The following is a 20359-nucleotide window of genomic DNA, read 5'->3' as shown; positions in this document are numbered from 1 at the left end:
TATCAAATACAGATCCATTGGCAAGATGTCAGCAAGACCGTGTGGAAAAGGTTTTAATTTGGCCATGTTTTGAGACGGCGTCCCAAAAGGAGCCCTGAAGGTAGCAGAAAGAGACCAGACAGAACTTCGTGGTTGCCCACTTGCCAGCAGGCGACACGGACAGCAAGTAAGAACGTCTTTGCGAATATAACAGCATCAACTCTTTTAAAAAGACTTTCGAGAAGATTTCAGAGATTTTTTTGAATCTACCTCGGAGTGCCTTTGTGGACCCTACTTTGGGCACCAGGAACAAAAAGAATAACAATAAAGATTAATGAATAAAGATTTACACTTTTTTATTTGTTAGTTTAGTTTGTCCAAACTATGGCTTGCGGTGTGCCGACGTAACTGTTAGAATAGTTGTTTCCAAGTGATCACAAAATATGTGCGGCGTCTGTATGCACAAACATGTGAATGCAAGACATACTTAATCAACAGCGATACAGGTTACACTGAGGGTGCCCGTATAAACAACTTTAACACTGTTACAAATATGCGCCACACTGTGAACCCACACCAAACAAGAATGACAAACACATTTCGGGAGAACATCCGCACCGTAACACAACATAAACACAACAGAACAAATACCCAGAACCCCTTGCAGCACTAACTCTTCCGGGACGCTACAATATACACCCCTCGCTACCCCCTATCTCCCCCGCCCCTCCACCTCAACGACCAACCTCTGCCCACCTCAACATCCTCATGCTCTCTCAGGGAGAGCAGGTCCCAAATTCCAAGCTGCTGTTTTGAGGCATGTTGACAAAAATAATGCACTTTGTGACTTCAATAATAAATATGGCAGTGCCATGTTGGCATTTTTTTCCATAACTTGAGTTGATTTATTTTGTAAAACCTTGTTACATTGTTTAATGCATCCAGTGGGGCATCACAACAAAATTAGGCATAATAATGTGTTAATTCCACGACTGTATATATCGGAATCGGTTGATATCGGAATCGGTAATTAAGAGTTGGACAATATCGGAATATCGGATATCAGCAAAAAAGCCATTATCGGACATTTCTACTACATGTATGATGTGGAGTTGACTATGACATACTCAATAAACAATACAACAACTACAACTTTTGGCCTGTACTGTATATATGATTTTTTTGACCGATTAAGAATCGTTAGACATAAGAATCGCGATTCATTCGAAAATCGACACTCCTAGTTATCAATGTTGTGTACTTTAGTTCCTAAAAGGGATTCTCTGCCTCACCATCGAAACAGTGCACGTGCAGGACCGTGTGCGCTCGCTTGCGGTTGGCGGTCCACTCCAGCAGGCAGGGCGGGTACGTGCGCACGTGTTCCGGCCCCGCGCTCCGCCCCTGCATGGCCTGGAGCAGACGGCGCTGACACACCGAGTCGTAGCCTTCCGGGCCGTAGTCGGACACGAACCTGCAGACAAACACCGAAGTAGATTACGTCATGAGAATGAAAAAAAAAAAAAATTTAGCATGAAACAAATATTGAGTTGTAAATCGTTAGTGAGTTAGCAGGATTATGTAAAACTGCATAAACAACCTAAAATGTTGTAAACAGGCTACAACCAATCCACGTTGATTTGCTGAGAAATTATATATGCTATTGATTTTGCACATACAAAATACTGCAGAACTTTTATGGTGTGCTATAACTGAAAATATACAAACTTATTCATTATCAACCGTCTGGAATGGTTTTATGCTGTCTTTAAGTTGAAGTGGGGTGGTAATTGATGCAAAACACGTTTGTTACTGGATACTTTCCAATACATTTCTGCCTTGGAGACTTTGTATATGTAAGTAATATGCAACTATAGTTAGTTATTTGATACTTGTTTATGTTGACAAATGTATTCTTTTAGAATGCAATATCGTTCGATTAAGTACACTGGCTTGCGTTCTATTGTGTGCTTGGCTGTTGTTGTTTTTAATTTTTTATTAAATCAACATAAAAAACACAAGATATACTTAGAATTAGTGCACCAACCCAAAAAACCTCCCTCCCCCATTTACACTCATTCACACAAAAGGGTTGTTTCTTGCTGTTATTAATATTCTGGTTCCTACAATATACATCAATACAGTCTGCAAGGGATACAGTCCGTGAAGCACACATGATTGTGTGTGCTGCTGGTCCACTAATAGTACTAACCTTTAACAGTTAATTTTACTAATTTTCATTAATTACTAGTTTCTATGAAACTGTTTTTATATTGTTTTACTTTATTTTTTATTCAAGAAAATGTTTTTTATTTATTTATCTTATTTTTTATATATATATATATATATATATATATATATATATATATATATATATATATATATATATATATATATATATATATATATATATATATATATATGTATATATATATATATATATATATATATGTATGTATATATATATATATATATATACATATATATATATATATATACATACATATATATATATATACATATATATATATATACATATATATATATATATACATATATATATATATATATATACATACATATATATATATATATATATATACATATATATATATATATATATATACATATATATATATATATATATATACATATATATATATATATATATACATACATATATATATATATACATATATATATATATACATACATATATATATATATACATATATATATATATATACATATACATATATATATATATATATATATACATATATATATATATATATACATATATATATATATACATATATATATATATATATACATATATATATATATATATACATATATATATATATATATACATATACATATATATATATACATATACATATATATATATGTATATATATATATATATGTATATATATATATATATATATATATATACATACATATATATACATACATATACATATATATATATGTATATATATATATATATATGTATATATATATATATATATATATATATATATATATATATATATATATATATATATATATATATATATATATATATGTATATATATATATATATATATATATATATATATATATATATATATATATATATATATATATATATATATATATATATATTTTTAAAAAGGACCTTATCTTCACCAGACACGGTTGTCAATGAAATTAGATTGTTTAAAGGGTTCTTAAAACCAGGTCCAGTCCAGATTATGTCCAGGGCTCAGCAACACACACCTTCATTTATGTACACTCAAATTAGGAAACACAACAACAAATTGCATATAATCTATAAACAAAATTACATTTTCAAAATAAGCATTTGAGGACTTACCATCTTTTTTTTAATGTTTTTTGGCATCATTATCGGTTTCAACCATATAACTTTCTAAAGTTAAAAAATACTGAATAAATGTTTTAAAGAAAGTAATACTAAGTGAATATCTGTTTTTGGCCATAAAAATAAACCTTTTACCGAGTACTATAATTAAAATTGACTAAATCATGATTGCCAATGAACTCTCCTAAAATAACAGAAACCACATCAAGCTTCATAAACAAACCAATCTTTAAACACATTTTTTCAACTTCCACCCAAAACGAAGACACAATATGACAATACCAAAACAAATGCAGGGTGGATTCAGACTCCTGACAACAAAATTGGCAATCATCTGACTCTGTCACAATCCATAGTTTTAACATTTTTCCCGTGGGTAAGAAGTTATAAATAATTTTAATTTGAAAATAACGATTTTGCATATCGATAGTAGTTTTGTATATTCACTTGAATATTGCATCCCTCGGCACAGGCAGTCAAAAAAGTCCTCCCATTTTCCACATGTGTCATATGGGGCAGCCTTCAAAGATTTCTTTATTATTTTCTTTATTAAATAAAAATTATACATTATTCTATTGGCTGTTGTTTACCTGCTGGCTCCTCAAAGCTTATAGCCTAGCATGTAGGGACGTAACGCTAATAATAATGATAACTGTGGTAAAGCTCTTGACGGTTAGTATTTAAATAAAAATGACCAAAAAAAACGTGATTGACAACTGCACTTTGAGAAACTCTCGGAGGGACTGACGCCAGCTTGTTCGTGTATGTGCTAACATGAATACAAGAGACATGAATGTCTTTCCCCACTAAGAAAGGACATTCCACAATCTAAACTCACGCAAACACATTACTGTCCGAGCAACCTACAAGCTGTGCTCTCTTAAAACGGGGCGATCGATCTGTACTCGGCGGAATATGGCACGCAGGTGCCTTCAAGGACCGCTGAACAGAGTAGGACACCACAACGCCTGCCAGAAGCCTTTCATTGGAGAAACATAAGACATACAAAACATGCAAAAGTAGTATGGTTTTTTAAATATTTATTTTAGTTATTTAAAAAAATCGAAACATTTCAGTGCGTGTATGAGTACTTTTTGAGCATATTCAAAAATACCGCTAAAATTGGTCACAATAACTGTAATATAAAGTTTACATATCGTTGCATCCCTGCTAACATGTTTACCTTTTGTAGCCGAGTCGTGCGGAACGTAACCCCCGCGATACTCGAGACAACACTGTAATCTGATACTTGTTTTTGTTGCTGATATCGGACCGGTATCCGATATCAGTATCGGATTGGGAAAACCCTAATTATTAAAATTTTTAGCATTAACTTTTTCTTGTTATGTTGCTTATTGTTCTTGTTGTTTTCTAGCTGTATAATGCAAATAAAAAACAAGCCAGCGACTCTGCTGAGTACCATTCTCAAAACCCAAAACCAGTCAAGTTGGCACGTTGTGTAATTCGTAAATAAAAACAGAATTCAATGATTTGCAAATCCTTTTCAATCTATATTCAATTGAATAGACTGCAAAGACAAGATACTTAACGCTGGAACTGGGAAACTTCATAATTTTTTGCAAATATTAGCTCATTTGGAATTTGATGCCTGCAACGTGTTTCAAAAAAGCTGGCACGAGTGGCAAAAAAGACTGAGAAAGTTGAGGAATGCTCATCAAACACTTATTTTGAACAACCCACAGGTGAACAGGCTAATTGGGAACAGGTGGGTGCCGTGATTGGGTATAAAAGCAGCTTCCATGGAATGCTCAGTCATTCACAAACAAGAACGGGGCGAGGGTCACCACTTTGTGAACAAATGCGTGAGAAAATTGTCGAACAGTTTAAGAACGACATTTCTCAACGAGCTATTGCAACGAATGTAGGGATTTCACCATCTACGGTCCATAATATCATCAAAACGTTTAAAGAACCTGGAGAAATCACTGCACGTAAGAGATGATATTACGGACCTTCGATCCCTCAGGCGGTACTGCATCAAAAAGCGACATCAGTGTGTAAAGGATATCACCAATTAGGCTCAGGAACACTTCAGAAAACCACTGTCAGTAACTACAGTTCGTTGCTACATCTGTAAGTGCAAGTTAAAACTCTACAATGCAAAGCGAAAGCCATTTATCAACAACACCCAGAAACGTGCCGGCTTCGCTTGGCCCGAGCTCATCTAAGATGGACTGATGCAAAGTGGAAAAGTGTTCTGTGGTCTGACGAGTCCACATTCCAAAATGTTTTTGGAAACTGTGGACGTTGTGTCCTCTGGACCAAAGAGGAAAAGAACCATCCGGATTGTTCTAAACGCAAAGTTCAAAAGCCAGCATCTGTGATGGTATGGGGGTGTATTAGTGCCCAAGGAATGGGTAACTTACACATCTGTGAAGGCAACATTAATGCTGAAAGGTACATACAGGTTTTGGAGCATCCAAAGCAAAGTCTTTTTCATGGACGCCCCTGCTTATTTCAGCAAGACAATGCCAAGCCAGAGTGCAAGTACTAGACTGGCCTGCCTGTAGTTCAGACCTGTCTCCCATTGAAAATGTGTGGCGCATTATGAAGCCTAAAATACCACAACGGAGACCCCCGGACTGTTGAACAACTTAAGCTGTACATCAAGCAAGAATGGGAAAGAATTCCACCTGATAAGTTTCAAAAATTGGTCTCCTCAGTTCCCAAACGTTTACTGAGTGTTGTTAAAAGGAAAGGCCATGTAACACAGTGGTAAACATTCCCCTGTGCCAGCTTTTTTGAAACATGTTGCAGGCCTCAAATTCCAAATGAATTAATATTTGCAAAAAATAACAAAGTTTTCCAGTTCGAATGTTAAATATCTTGTCTTTGCAGTCTATTCAATTGAATATAAGTTGAAAAGGATTTGCACCTTATATTCAACTTCACTGGTTTTGGGTTTTGTAGTTGTTGCACTCAAAAATGCGATTACTTGATCAGGTGCTTGACCAGCCTTGGGGAGGGAATGAAGGCGGACAGACACGAGGACAACAGGAGCCAACCCCGCTCACAATTCAGCACGTTGGGGTTCCTCCACACCTGCGAGAGGGGGAGCACGGAACGATATGATGGAACGGCGAAAAAAAAAAGGGATATATTGAAAATATTTCTTTTGGGGGAGCACCTGGTTGGCGACTTGGGCGAAGATCTCGTCTCGGAGGTCGGGGCGAGCGAGTCCTCTCTGGACGATGTAGTTGCCAAAGAGGTTCTCCTGGGCCCCGTTCAAGTCGGGGTCGCCCATGAAGCGAAGGATCTGACACAAGACACACATGACATCATTTGCTGGGAAACTGGATTATTGGATGTCTTTCACCATGTAGAGATCGACCGATTATCGGTGGCGATATTTGGCATTTTGAAATACATCAGTATCTGCCTTTTTTTTAAATAAACATACACATACCGGTATTTAGTATTCTAAGAAATAAATAACAAGTGAGGTAAACAGTAATAAATATGGCTGAGAATCTTTGGGCGCCACACGATTCGATTCGTTTCGATTGTTGGCCGTAACGATTCGATTCAGAATCGATTCTTCATTCAAAATTATTACCTTTTTAATGACATTGGATGCCAGTTCTATGATTAGCTACATTCCTCCATAAAGTCAATATAGAGCTGTACAGACTTGTCCGGGGTTACCCCGTATCAAACAAAGTTGATACAAGTCACAATCCCCTGCAGCGAAGCGGGGTGTGCCAGGACCGGCTTCGAAATCAGCGACAGGTGCGTAGATGACCCAGCTGGGAGTGTTTGTCTGATCACCTGTCGCTCTGTTAAAGGCAGCAGTCGGGAAGGAGAAGGGAGAGTGGTTGGTGAAGCACGAGCACGAACGAGAGCGAGAGTAAGACAGATGACACTCTGGAGAGAAACCATTCCTGTGCTCTACTGAGGGAAAAGACAACTGATGGAAAGCACCCCATAATACTTTGCACTTTTATTGTAAAATAAAACAGTGTCGTCAACCTGGAAGAGCCTGGCATGTCGGTAATTGGTGGTCCGAAGAACCTGGAGGTGCAAGACCTCCACAACAGCTCTGATCAATGTCGATATTACTTAAAAGAAAACTGTTTTTTGTTTATTAAAATTATTCCCAAATATTGAATGACACAAATACAAATAAGGCAACAAGAGAAGTATCACACATTTCTCTTTTCTAAATTAAATCTGTGCAGCTTTAAGGGCATCGGGGTCCGTGTACCTTCCTTTCATTCTATTTCCAATTCTTAAACACAAATATAAAAATACAATTAGGGCCATTTTAACATTTTTATTATATATGGAAAATTTTTAAACAAACAAAAAAGGGTTGATTTTCATAAAAATATTTCCATAAATTTGGATGTTGTGCTGTTTTCCTTTCATGGATTTTTTTTTTTCCAGATAAACACAAAAATCGAATATACGTTCTTCCAAAATTGCGTGCTTATCTGTGTGATGACAAATTGAACCGGAAGCTGTATTTTAGCTTTTTTTTTTTTTGCGTTTAGCATAACATTAACATCCTTTTTTATGAAAATCACACCTTTTCTTGCCTATTTGTTTAAAAAAAGTCATTAAATTTCCAACTTTTCATAAATGAAAATAGATAAAATGGTCCTAATTGTATTTTTTATTTGCAGTTTAAGAATTGAAATAGAATGAATGGAAGGTAGCATACATATATATATATATATATATATATATATATATATATATATATATATATATATATATATATATATATCATACTTGCCAACCTTGAGACCTCCGAAACCGGGAGGTGGGGGTGGGGCGGGGGCGTGGTTAAGAGGGGAATATATTTAAGTTAGAATTCACCAACTCAAGTATTTCATATATATGTGTATGAAATACTTGACTTTCAGTGAATTCTAGCTACATATATATATATATATATTTATTTTATTATACATATATATAAAAGAAATACTTGACTTTCAGTGAATTCTAGCTATATATATATATATATATATATATATATATATATATATATATATATATATATATATATATATATATATATATATATATATATATATTTTATTATACATATAAATAAAATAAAAACTTGAATTTCAGTGTTCTGAAGGCTATCCAGTAGATGGCAGTATTGTCCTGTTTAAGAGTGTCACAACATTGCTGTTTACGGCAGACAAACTGCTTTACGGTAGACTAAAGGTGACTGCTGTTGTTGTGTGTTGTTACCGCGCTGGGAGGACGTTAATGAAACTGCCTAACAATAAACCCACATAAGAAACCAAGAACTCGCCCTCGATCATTCTACAGTTATGACGTCATTGGGCAGCCAAGCTGTTTATATTGTGGGAAAGCGGACTTGAGAACAGGCTGTCTCCACTCAGGTCCGCATTGAGCTGGAGGGGGCGTGGCCTTCAGCTCCGGCTGAATACCGGGAGTTTGTCGGGAGAAAATTTCTGCAAACTACTCAGTGGCCTAGTGGTTAGAGTGTCCGCCCTGAGATCGGTAGGTTGTGAGATTAAACCCCGGCCGAGTCATAACAAAGACTATAAAAATGGGACCCATTACCTCCTTCTTGGCACTCAGCATCAAGTGTTGGAATTGGGGGTTAAATCACCAAAAATGATTCCCGGGTGCGGCACTGCTGCTGCCCAATGATTGGTACTTTAACTTTAACATAACGGTAGGTACACGGCCCCAATCGGTCCGTTATACTAAAAACATGCTAAACGTAAAGGAAAAGCTAAAATACTGCTTCCGTTTCAATTTGCCATCACACAGATGGATGAACATTTCTGTTTTGTTTGGTCAGCCGTTATACTGCCGGGTGACAGGCACCGTTCGGAACAATTAAGGTATGTAAATAAACATTTACAAAATCTTTCATACTGGTGTATATCAGCGGCTTATAGTCTAATGCGGCTAATATATGTAAACATTTTTTTTCCATCTAAAATTTGGTGGGTGGGGCCTGAATAACGGTGCGCTCTATAGCTCGTAAAATACGGTAATAAATCCCCTTGATGCATTTTGCTGCTAAATTAACCACAACATTAGCACCACATAAATTATGTGGTCTGACGTTTCCTGAAAAAAAAAAAGAGTGAAAAACAAACAACTTGTTTTAACTATTGTCAAGCTAATGAGATGTGACGCAAGTGTAAGCCACTGTGACACTATTGTTCATTTTTTAAATGTTTTTGTTTTTTTTAAATAAATGGCTGTGATGATAATGTCAATGAGGGATTCCTAATTACTATGTTGTTGATATTATTCATTCTTGTTTGACTACTTTTGGATTGTTTTGTGTCATGTTTTTGTGTGTCCTCTCAATTGCTCTGTTGATTGCTATTCTGAATGTTGCTGGGCCGGGGTTTGGTTTTGTAATTGGAATTGTATCGTTATGGTATTATTGTGTAATATTTTGTTGGATTGTGTTAGAATAATTTTATCTAAGTTATCACAAAAACTTTGTGTTGAAATGAGTTCCCAGCGAGAAGACCAAAAGCTGTCTTTGAAACCTACCAAGAAGAAGGCTTGTAAAACTCCACTGTGTAAGGGGGGAAGCAACATGAAGGTGTTTCTGTTTTCTTTCATGTATTGTAATCAACAGGAATATATTGTTTTAACCCAAGAACTACAAAGCGGAGAGAAGGCAGGATCTGCCCAAGTTCCAGATGACCTCTTTTTGAACCTCCTTTTTGAACTGTTTTACGAACCTCTTTTTGAACTCTTTTACGACCTTTTCTGTGAACTGTTTTACGACCTTTTCTTTTGAACTGTTGTAATCAAAGGCGATGGCTGTTTACGACCTTGTCCCTTAGAAGCAGCTGTTGTCATGTGGTCAGAGAAAGTCCAAATAAAGGTGCAGGTGTACAATATTTTGGCAGAGCGTGCTGAGACACTGTGCAAGGGTACAGTGTCCGTGCGTCTCTCCTCAAATTGAGCCAAATTTAATTCTGTCTCTGTTTAATTCTTTGCTTCTTGTCTTGTTTAATAGATGTCATCAGTGTTTGAACCTGCCAGATTGATTAATTAAAAAACAAACAAACAAACAAACAACTTAAAGCCTCCTCCAGATGTGTATTGATGTATACTAATCATGTTTAGCTAAGTTTTACTGCAAATGAATGTCGGCTCCAAATATCGGTTATCGGCCTCCTCTACTATTAATAACCTGTATCGGCCCTGAAAAACCTGATCTTACGTATGTATTGTGTGTATAAATGCTGTCTGTGTGTATTGTAAATAAGGGCTACCAGCACAAAAACGTTGAGCGATCCTTGCTGAAGCTCCTGGTCCAATCGGGTCAGGGAGTTCTCCAGTGGGGCTGTCAGCATCCCAAACAACGGCTCCTAAAAACACACACAATTTGAGAGCCCACACCTAAACACCACTGAGCGCGTATGAGTGTGCGCACCCTAAATATGGCGCGGATGTAATGAGTCATGAGGTAGTTGTTGATGTCCAGGGGCAAGGTCAGCTGGGGGTCGACCTGCACCTTTGGAGCCTGGACGAGTGCCAAGCAGTCCGAGTGCAGCTCGGCTCCACCTGTAAACGCACACACACACACACACACACACGCACGCACGCAGAAACAGTGGCAATGAGGGTGTATTTATAACGGCACTGAAGGACTGGCCAATCCGCCGCACGTGTGCGCACCTGAAGCCGCCTGCAGCAGCGCGGCCAGCTGGGCAGGGATAGGCAGCGTGGTCACATTCACCACTTCTCTATTGATGCGGTCCTACACACACACACACACGCACGCACTCACGCACACGTATTGGTAGGCACGCGCTTGTGTTTTAACATGTGACCTCCCCCTTCCTCCTCCTCTTAACCCTCACTCACCTCCTCAGCCTTCCTCGCAGGATCCACCACCGTCTGGCAAAAAAGACAACACAAAAACATTTCCTGTTTACTAAAAAAAAAAAAGATTCACATCCGAATCGCGATTCTTAGTCATCTCGATTCTAAATCTATTCATATTTTTGAAATGTCAATAAAAAAATAAATGTGTACATGTATGAATGTAAATATATGCAGTATATAGAGTAAAAATATGTGTATATATATATATATATATGTATATACACACACACACATATATACATACACGTATATCATATATACATACCTATGTAATTATGTACAGTATATATACACATCTATACAAATATACATACATATATACTGTACATCCATCCATCCATCCATCCATTTTCTACCGCTTGTCCTGTTCAGTGTCTCGGGGGTGCTGGAGCCTATCTTAGCCCCACAAATGTGATGCTCCAGAAACTCAATCTGCTCAAAAGAAGGTCAGTTTTGTAGCTTCTGTAACGAGCTAAACCGTTTTCAGATGTGTGAACATGATTGCACAAGGGTTTTCTAATCATCAATTAGCCTTCTGAACCAATGAGCAAACACATTGTACCATTAGAACACTGGAGTGATTGTTGCTGGAAATGGGCCTCTATATACCTATGTAGATATTGCACCAAAAACCAGACATTTGCAGCTAGAATAGTCATTTACCACATTAGCAATGTATAGAGTGTATTTCTTTAAAGTTAAGACTAGTTTAAAGTTATCTTCATTCAAAAATAAGGACATATCAATGTGACCCCAAACTTTTGAACGGTAGTGTATATATATATATATACATATGTATATATATACACACACCTACAGTATATATATTTTTTTCATGACAATCAATTCATAAAAAAACATACATATATATATATATATATATATATACACACACACACATATATATATATACACATCTCACCCTGTTTCTTATCTACAGGTACGCACACATTTGTTACCTCTAGTGTCAGAATAATTGTATCTAAGTAAACTTTGTGTTTCAATGAGTTCCCGGCAAGCAGACAAAAGCTGTCTTTAATCCTACCAAGCAGAAGCCTTGTAAAACTCCACTGTGTAGGATGGGAAGCAACATAAAGGTGTTCTGTTTCTTTCATGTATTGTAATCAACAGAAAGATATTGTCTTGACCCGAGAACTACAAAGCGAAAAGGAAGCAGGACCCGACTCCCTTCCAGGGACTTTTTCTGTGAACTGTTTTACGACCTTTTCTTTGAACTGTTGTAATCAAAGGCGATGGCTTTTTACGTTCCCCGTCCCTTAGAAACAGCTGTTGCCATGTAATCAGGGAAAGTCCAAATAAAAGAGGAGGCGTACAATCTTTCGCCAGAGCGTGATGGAGACTGTCCAAGAGTACAGTCCAGACGTCTCTCCTCAATTGAGCCAAATTTAATTCTGTCTCTGTTTAATTCCTTGCTTTTTGTCTTGTTTAATAAATGTCATCAGTGTTTGAACCTGTCATCTAGTTTTAACGGTTAGGATGTGCGCAAAGTTAACTTTCAGTTTCGATATCCGCCGAGGCGAGGCAGCAAGATGGATAAAAGCACATGTGGAGAGTGCTCTGGACTTTAGACGGCTTGTATTGTTTTATTGACTCCTTTTTGTAGAATAAATTGTTCATCTTCCATTTAAGTCACCTAAAATAAAATGGGAGGACTCTTCGGTGTAAAAAAAGAGGATCCCACACTGAAAAAAGTCCCAATTTCGGCAAGTATAAATGTCAAATTTCTAGTCAAAACATCCAAACAAAGTTGATACAAGTCACAATCCCCCGAGTAGTCATTTTTTTCAGTGAGACATGAGAACTTTCTGAGGAAGAAAACACCACAAGTTGGTTCTGACACACAAAACGTCACAATACTAGCAAGAATAGCTAATAATAAGTTTTAATTGCTAATTTCAAAATCTTTTTTGAGTTTTTAAAGCTTTTATCTGTGAAGGCTGACCCATATTAGTGGAGGTTTTAGCTCTAACGGGTGTCAATCAAATAGTCATGGTTAGGGATGGGTACCGTTCACATTTGACATTGACCGCACCAATTCCCGCTACCGAGGGATCAATGCCGGTACTCAACGGCACCAAGTTTCGGTACTTTTGTGTGGGTTAAAAGATCTTAATTTATTTATTTTTTTTATGATAAAATCTTTTTTTTTTTTTATTGCAACATTTAAAAATGAGCAGATTATGATAACTGCTGTTCAGTTGTTACGGTCTCAATTACAGTTGCAAGTCCAAGACGTTAGATGGCAGTAATGTTAGGGATGGTGTGTTGGCTAGTCAGTTCAGTCTTGGCTGAATCTCATCTTTTGTTGCGCCCTACAAAGTGTTAATACTGTAAGCTGTTTGATTATAACATGCATCTCAGTTGTAGTTTTTTTTTTCAATAACAAATTTGGAAGTGTTGAAATGGTCGCAAATGCTAATCAGTAGCATGTCAATAGCAAAGCCAATGTATATTAGCATCAAGCTAGCACATTTTTTACTTACGTTTTTTTTTTTAGTCAATTATTTTGTTAGCATTGAAAAATTGCAACATTGCCTAGAGGTAGTTTGGCTGCTGGAGTGATCGCCGACCGGGCGTGACGTTATGTGCAACCCAGGTTCCCAAACGCGGCACCGTTGAATTTTTACGTGAATCGGTGCCTGGTAGGACCGGCGCCAAATGAGGTACCAGGTTCGGTACCCATCCCCTTTTTCGTGGTGCACATTTAGCATGCAAACACATACATACCCGCATGTAACGCTGCCGGTTGACAATGAGCCGCACGATGGAGCGCAGCCTGATTAAGTATTTCCTCCTCCTAGAAAACTTTCTCCTGTGTGCAAATAAAGACAAGAAGTCACGTCACAAACTCTTCACATGTCTAATATCACAAAAATCCAACCCTCACGATTCAGAAAGCCTTTTACTATTTGTCAAAGGGACAAGCGGGATCACGTTGTGCGTCACAATGTCACAGTTGGAATGAACTTTTTTCCCCCCAATGAACCACAGCTCCACACTGCCGGTGGCACTCGTGCACGCTACCACCACCGTGCTTGACGGTACTATAGGCAAGACAATTGTGATCACTTGTCTTGGCAGATATTTGGACAACAACGGTCGTGTCTTGACTCATTTTTTCCATAACTTGAGTTGATTTATTTTGGAAAACATTGTTACATTGTTTAATGCATCTGACTGTACATATCGGTATCGGTTGATATCGGAATCGGTAATTAAGAGTTGGACAATATCGGAATATCGGATATCGGCAAAAAAGCCATTATCGGACATCTCTAATAATAATAAACGTTTCCGTCGAGGAACCATGTTCAAGAACCAATTAAGTTCGAAGATCGAGGTTCTACTGTATATGGTTAGCACATGCTATTTAGCACGTGCTTATTATGGATGCTATTATTTTTTAAACGAAAAAACAAAGGTTCCCGCGTCGACAAGGCCCGCGTACATCGGGCCCTTCAATTTAGGAGGCCTTACCTGATCACGTAGCCTTTGCAGCGAGCACGAAAGCGTGTCATGCAGTGTCGGAACTTGACAAAGTTCTTGCGAATGAAGTACATGCGCACATATCTCTGCAGCGTGAGGGCGGCGATGTTGAGCAGGCGGTCCCGCTTGCTTTCCAGCAGCTGATGTAGCTCTTCTTTCAGGAAGATCTAAACACACACACATGAACCTGTACAGTCGTCCTCTCCCTGACCTTGCGTGAGCGCACGTCGGCTGACCTTGCTGACTCCCAGCTGGAAGGAGCCGACCTTGACGGGGCCCAGTTTGCGCAGCACGATGGCGCAGTTTTCTCCGAGGGCGGGCGGCGTTTCTTTCATGCAGAGCAGGGCTTTATACCTGTTTGAAGGGCGTCCTACTTAGTGAGCGTGCATACATTTTGCTGGGGATCACACCCACCTTGAGAGGAAGCCGTCAAAGGTGAGCCTGACCGGGTAACCTTCCTTGCGGATCCGTATGGTCTCCATGATTCCAGAGTAACGCAGCTGCGTGCTCACCAGCTCTGTGTCAAACAGTCCGGCCTCCTGCACATGTGACCAAATATGCACACTCACTCACACTTGTCAGTGTTGGTTTTCATTTCTTGTCAAATACCTTTAGGTGGTTTGGCTTGATGCATCGCACAAAATAAGGGTTACACCTATAAGAGGGAAGAACAGTGAGTACAGAGTGAATTTTTAATAACAGTAACATACAGTATGTCCACAGTGTCCGAGACAGTGGAGTCCTCTGACCCACAGGCTTCGCTGCACATCATAAAAAAGGTTTTAGGATAAATTTGTATGAAACTTGGCAAACTCCAAGGATCCCCTCTATTGCAAGGTCTGTAGAAATGTGCATATTTACACTTTTAGGGTTGGGCGATAAAATTATATTATATATATATATATATATATATATATATATATATATATATATATATATATATATATATATATATATATATATATATATATATATATATATATAAAGACACACACACACATAAATATATATTTATATATAAAAATATAAACGATATCAATAAAAATGCGTTCAATAAAACGATCGATATATATAGATTTTTTTTTTTTTCGTCGGAAGAAAGCGGAAGTTGCAAATTTATATATATATATCTATAAATATGTATATATACGTTTGTATATATACACTACCGTTCAAAAGTTTGGGGTCACCCAAACAATTTTGTGGAATAGCCTTCATTTCTAAGAACAAGAATAGACTGTCGAGTTTCAGAGGAAAGTTCTCTTTTTCTGGCCATTTTGAGCGTTTAATTGACCCCACAAATGTGATGCTCCAGAAACTCAATCTGCTCAAAAAAAGCTTCTGTAACGAGCTAAACTGTTTTCAGATGTATGAACATGATTGCACAAGGGTTTTCTAATCATCAATTAGCCTTCTGAGCCAATGAGCAAACACATTGTACCATTAGAACACTGGAGTGATAGTTGCTGGAAATGGGCCTCTATACACTTATGTAGATATTGCACCAAAAACCAGACATTTGCAGCTAGAATAGTCATTTACCACATTAGCAATGTATAGAGTGTATTTCTTTAAAGTTAAGACTAGTTTAAAGTTATCTTCATTGAAAAATAAGAACATTTCAATGTGACCCCAAACTTTTGAACGGTAGTGTATATATACATATATACACATATTCATGTATACACATTCATATATAAACGCTCACATACACACACATGTATATACATGTATATTTATATATACACACACATATACAGGTATATACACATTTACATATACACATACATATACCTATATATATATACACACACACATACACAGAAATATAATGTCATATATAAACACATATATTTATACATACAAACACATATATACATATATATATATATATGTAGAAGTGTATATATATATATTTAAACACATATATATACACTTATATATATATATATCAACATATATTTATATACACATATATTTATATAAACACACAAATACATACACATACATATGTATACACACATATATATATATATATACACTGTATATATATATATATATATACTGTATATTGTGTGTATATATATATATATATATATATTGTGTGTGATTGTAAGATACATCCTCAGATGCACTGGGACACATCCTCAGTGATGTGCCTGAGATCACCGGGGGTTTCGGGTCTTTCAACATCATACCCCCTCCCTCAGGTGACCCAGCCAGGGTTGATCAGACCCCAGCTTGTGTCCCAGTAGCATTGGTCCACAGTTCGCTCCTCCTGATCCAAAGCCATCTAGAGGCTCTCTCTGCTGCCTCCATGGTGGTCTTGATGGCCTTCCTTTTTCCATCACCTGTGATGCCAAGTAGTGTAAACACCTTACACAGTGAGCGGCCAGCAAAGCCTCTACACCCCACTTCAATGGGCTCACAGCGTGCCCTCCAGCCTCCTCTGCGGCATTGCTCGACTAGCTCCTGGTACTTTGACCGCTTCCGCTCGTTTGCCTCCTCTATGCGATCCTCCCAAGGAACTGTCAGCTCTATCAGTAGCACCTGCCGTGAAGATACTGATGTAAGCAAGATGTCTGGCCTCAACGAAGTTGTTGTAACATAGTCTGGAAACTTGAGCTGCTTGCCCAAGTCCACTCGAAGATCCCAGTCCAATGCTGAGGTGAGGAGCCCGGCTGCTGGTTTGGACTGTGACTGTGGCTGCTCTCCAGCCCTGACAAAGGCAATTCTCCTCTTGTCAAGTTGTTGCTTGCTGCTATTGTTTTTGGCCACGGCTTTAGCTATGGCTTCAGCACTTGGTCGTGCCGCCAGCGGTAGCGGCCCTCCCCCAGAGCTTTAGAACAGCTGCTTAGGATGTGCTCCAGTGAGCCTTTCCTGGAGCACAGCACACAGGCTGGAGAGTCAATCATGCCCCAGAGATGGAGATTGGCTGGGCTGGGTAGGACGTCGTAGACAGCTTGAACCATGAACTTAATGCGCTGGGGTTCAGCCAGCCTGATCTCAGACCAGGTCACCCTCCTCTCCAGTGCACCCTCCCACCTTGTCCATGCTCCCTGCTGCTGCATACCCACCATCCTGCTGGTTCGTTCCTCCTCAACCTCTGCACGCACCTCCTTCAGGACTAGCTGGCGTTTGTCTTTACCACGTGCCTTCTCATAGTGAGGTTGGGGGAAGGCTCCCAGCCCAGCACGGCCTGTTGCCACCGTGCCCACCAGGGCCCTATGTCTCAGCCGAGACTCAGCAACCTCCAGGCTTTCCTGAGCCCTCCACTTCCTGCCAGTTCGCACCACGATGCCTGCTGATGCCACTTTGGAGTCCTTGGAGTCACGATACAGCAAAGCCTCTCGAGTGCGAGAGACCCTGAACTCCTCGTCCAGGCTACTAAAGGGGAGCTGGAGCTTGTTGGTCTTCCCATACAGTGCTGTGCTGCACAGGCTGCGTGGAAAGCCCATCCATCGGCGGAGGTAGCTGCTGATCTTCCTCTCCAGAGTCTCCACTGTTGACAGAGGAACCTCATACAACAACAGAAGCCAGAGTATCCGGGGTAAGACGCCATGCTGGTAAATCCACGCCTTAAACCGGCCAGGTAAGCCAGACTTGTCTACAGCCGATAACCAAGTCTCCAGTTCTTTGATGGTCGTTTGGATTGCTGCAGTATCCCTGAGACTACAGTCGAAAACCTTGCCCAGGCTCTTGACCGGTTTCTCTGTGATAGATGGGATTGCTGTGCCATCCACGAAGAAGCGAACTTGTCTGCCAGTTTTCCCTTCTTCAGAACCATCGACCTGGATTTAGTTGGTTTAAAGCTCATTCTTGCCCAGGAGATGAGCTTTTCCAGGCCCTAGAGTATCCATCTTGCGCCAGGCACTGATGTAGTTGTGACAGTGAGATCGTGCATAAAGGCTCTGATGGGGGGCTGTCGAGTTCCAGACTTCGACAGAGGGCCTCTGCATTCCGTTTCAGCTGCCTTGACTACCATGTTCATGGCTAGGGCAAAGAGGCAAACTGAGATTGTACACCCAGTTATAATGCCTTTTTCAAGCCTGTGCCAATCTGATGTTATGCTCCCGGAAGTGACCCTGAGCCTGAAGTTCCCGTAGTAATTCAGGATGAGGTCTTTGATCTTCTTGGGTACATGGTGTCGGTCCAGGGTAGTCTCCACAAGCTTGTGGAGTATGGAGCCGTACACATTGGCAAGGTCAAGCCAAAGCACAGCAAGGTCTCCCTTACCCTCCCGCGCCTCCCTGATCAGCCGGGAAACCACACCGGTATGTTCCAGGCATCCTGACACACCTGGGATTCCACCTTTCTGGACCGAGGTGTCGATGTAGGCATTCTTGAGGAGGAAGTCAGTCAACCTTCTGGAAAGGATGCTGAAGAAGATCTTTCCCTCAACGCTAAGGAGCGAGATGGTCCTGAACTGCTCCAGCTTGGTGGAATTTTCCTCTTTAGGTATACAAACACCCTCAGCCTGCCTCCACTGGTCTGCAACAGTTCCTCTGCGCCAAATCACTCGCAAGATCCTCCAAAGGATTCTAAGGAGTTCCGGGCATCGCTTGTACACCTTGTAGGGTACTCCACTGGGTCCTGGAGCTGAACTGGCTCTGGCTGCAGTAACAACCTCCTGGATTTCCTTCCAGGTGGGCTCGCTGGTGATGAATTTGACAGTGGGAGATGGTATGTCCAATAAGGCACTGAGGGGCCCTAGCTCTTTCTCTTTTTCAGGGTCGCTCAGGTTGTTTTTCAAGAAGTTGTTAACTTCTTCTTTGGAGCAAACTAGACGCCCACTGCGCTTCTGCCCCAACAGCTGTTTGATAAATCCAAATGGATTAGCTATGAATGTAGTTCGCTTCCTGGCTCTCTCTCTCCTGCGCCTCCTGTGCCATTCAGCTCTACGTAGGGTTGTCAGTTTCTTCCTGATGATGTTCCGGAATTCAGCCAATGGCGCCTTCTCCTCCTCAGATGCTGCCTTGTACTGCCTTGCCAGGGACCGGAGCTCCTGCCGCAGTTGATGGATCTGTTCTGCCCTTCGGTTCATGGTGTAGTTGGAACTGATGGGCTTGTCCTCTTCCACACCGAACCTCTCTGCTCCATAAGAAACAATGATGGTGGTCATGGTCTGAAGCCGTCTGTCGACATCCCCTTTGGCTATTGATTCGATGATTCTGGCTGTGTGCTCGTCGAATTGGTGCCACACTTTGTGTTGGCTTGCAGGAGGCCACTTGATACGAGACTGCTTAATTACTTTGCTAGGAGCTGGAGGGTTTATCACATGAAGGTTCTGGGCTCTGTGGGGTGTCTCCCGGCCGGGCTCCTCCGTCGTCTCACCAGGACTCGGTCCTGTGCGCTGTGTGTCACTCTCCTGCACCAAGCATTTCATTCGACCATGATGGATTTTTAGGCCACGCTCGTTCTTGAGGCTCTTGCCACAGATGCATCTTACGGTTGTCATTGTCGTTAAGCTGTTTGCTAAAGTCGTCAACGTTGGATCCGTCCTGTTGGGGAACTCATCCTCCCACCCTCTCGGGTTCCCCTGGGGGTATTTCTCAGTAGGTGTATATACAGTATATCTATATATATCTATATATATATAGATATATATGGATA

The 20359-nt window shown here is 39.6% G+C and overlaps 1 protein-coding gene across 1 annotated transcript in view; it reads right to left on the bottom strand.

Annotated features, from left to right (window-relative positions):
• Positions 1-20359, bottom strand: part of LOC133633820 (unconventional myosin-XV-like) — a 138815-nt gene that overhangs the window by 67843 nt on the left and 50613 nt on the right. Inside the window, exons 25-36 of the mRNA XM_062026542.1 lie at positions 15356-15401; positions 15161-15285; positions 14983-15100; positions 14738-14913; positions 13988-14072; positions 11219-11251; positions 11030-11111; positions 10785-10915; positions 10624-10719; positions 6513-6641; positions 6321-6427; positions 1272-1450 (exon numbers count right to left, since the gene is read on the bottom strand). Of these exons, the coding sequence (XP_061882526.1) occupies positions 1272-1450; positions 6321-6427; positions 6513-6641; positions 10624-10719; positions 10785-10915; positions 11030-11111; positions 11219-11251; positions 13988-14072; positions 14738-14913; positions 14983-15100; positions 15161-15285; positions 15356-15401 (1307 nt within the window). The remainder of the gene's footprint in view (positions 1-1271; positions 1451-6320; positions 6428-6512; positions 6642-10623; positions 10720-10784; positions 10916-11029; positions 11112-11218; positions 11252-13987; positions 14073-14737; positions 14914-14982; positions 15101-15160; positions 15286-15355; positions 15402-20359) is intronic.

The sequence above is a fragment of the Entelurus aequoreus genome, linkage group LG18 (assembly GCF_033978785.1).
Source record: "Entelurus aequoreus isolate RoL-2023_Sb linkage group LG18, RoL_Eaeq_v1.1, whole genome shotgun sequence".
NCBI classification, from domain to species: domain Eukaryota; kingdom Metazoa; phylum Chordata; class Actinopteri; order Syngnathiformes; family Syngnathidae; genus Entelurus; species Entelurus aequoreus.
Note: the sequence above shows the minus strand (reverse complement) of the source record. Positions and strands in the feature narration are given on the sequence as shown.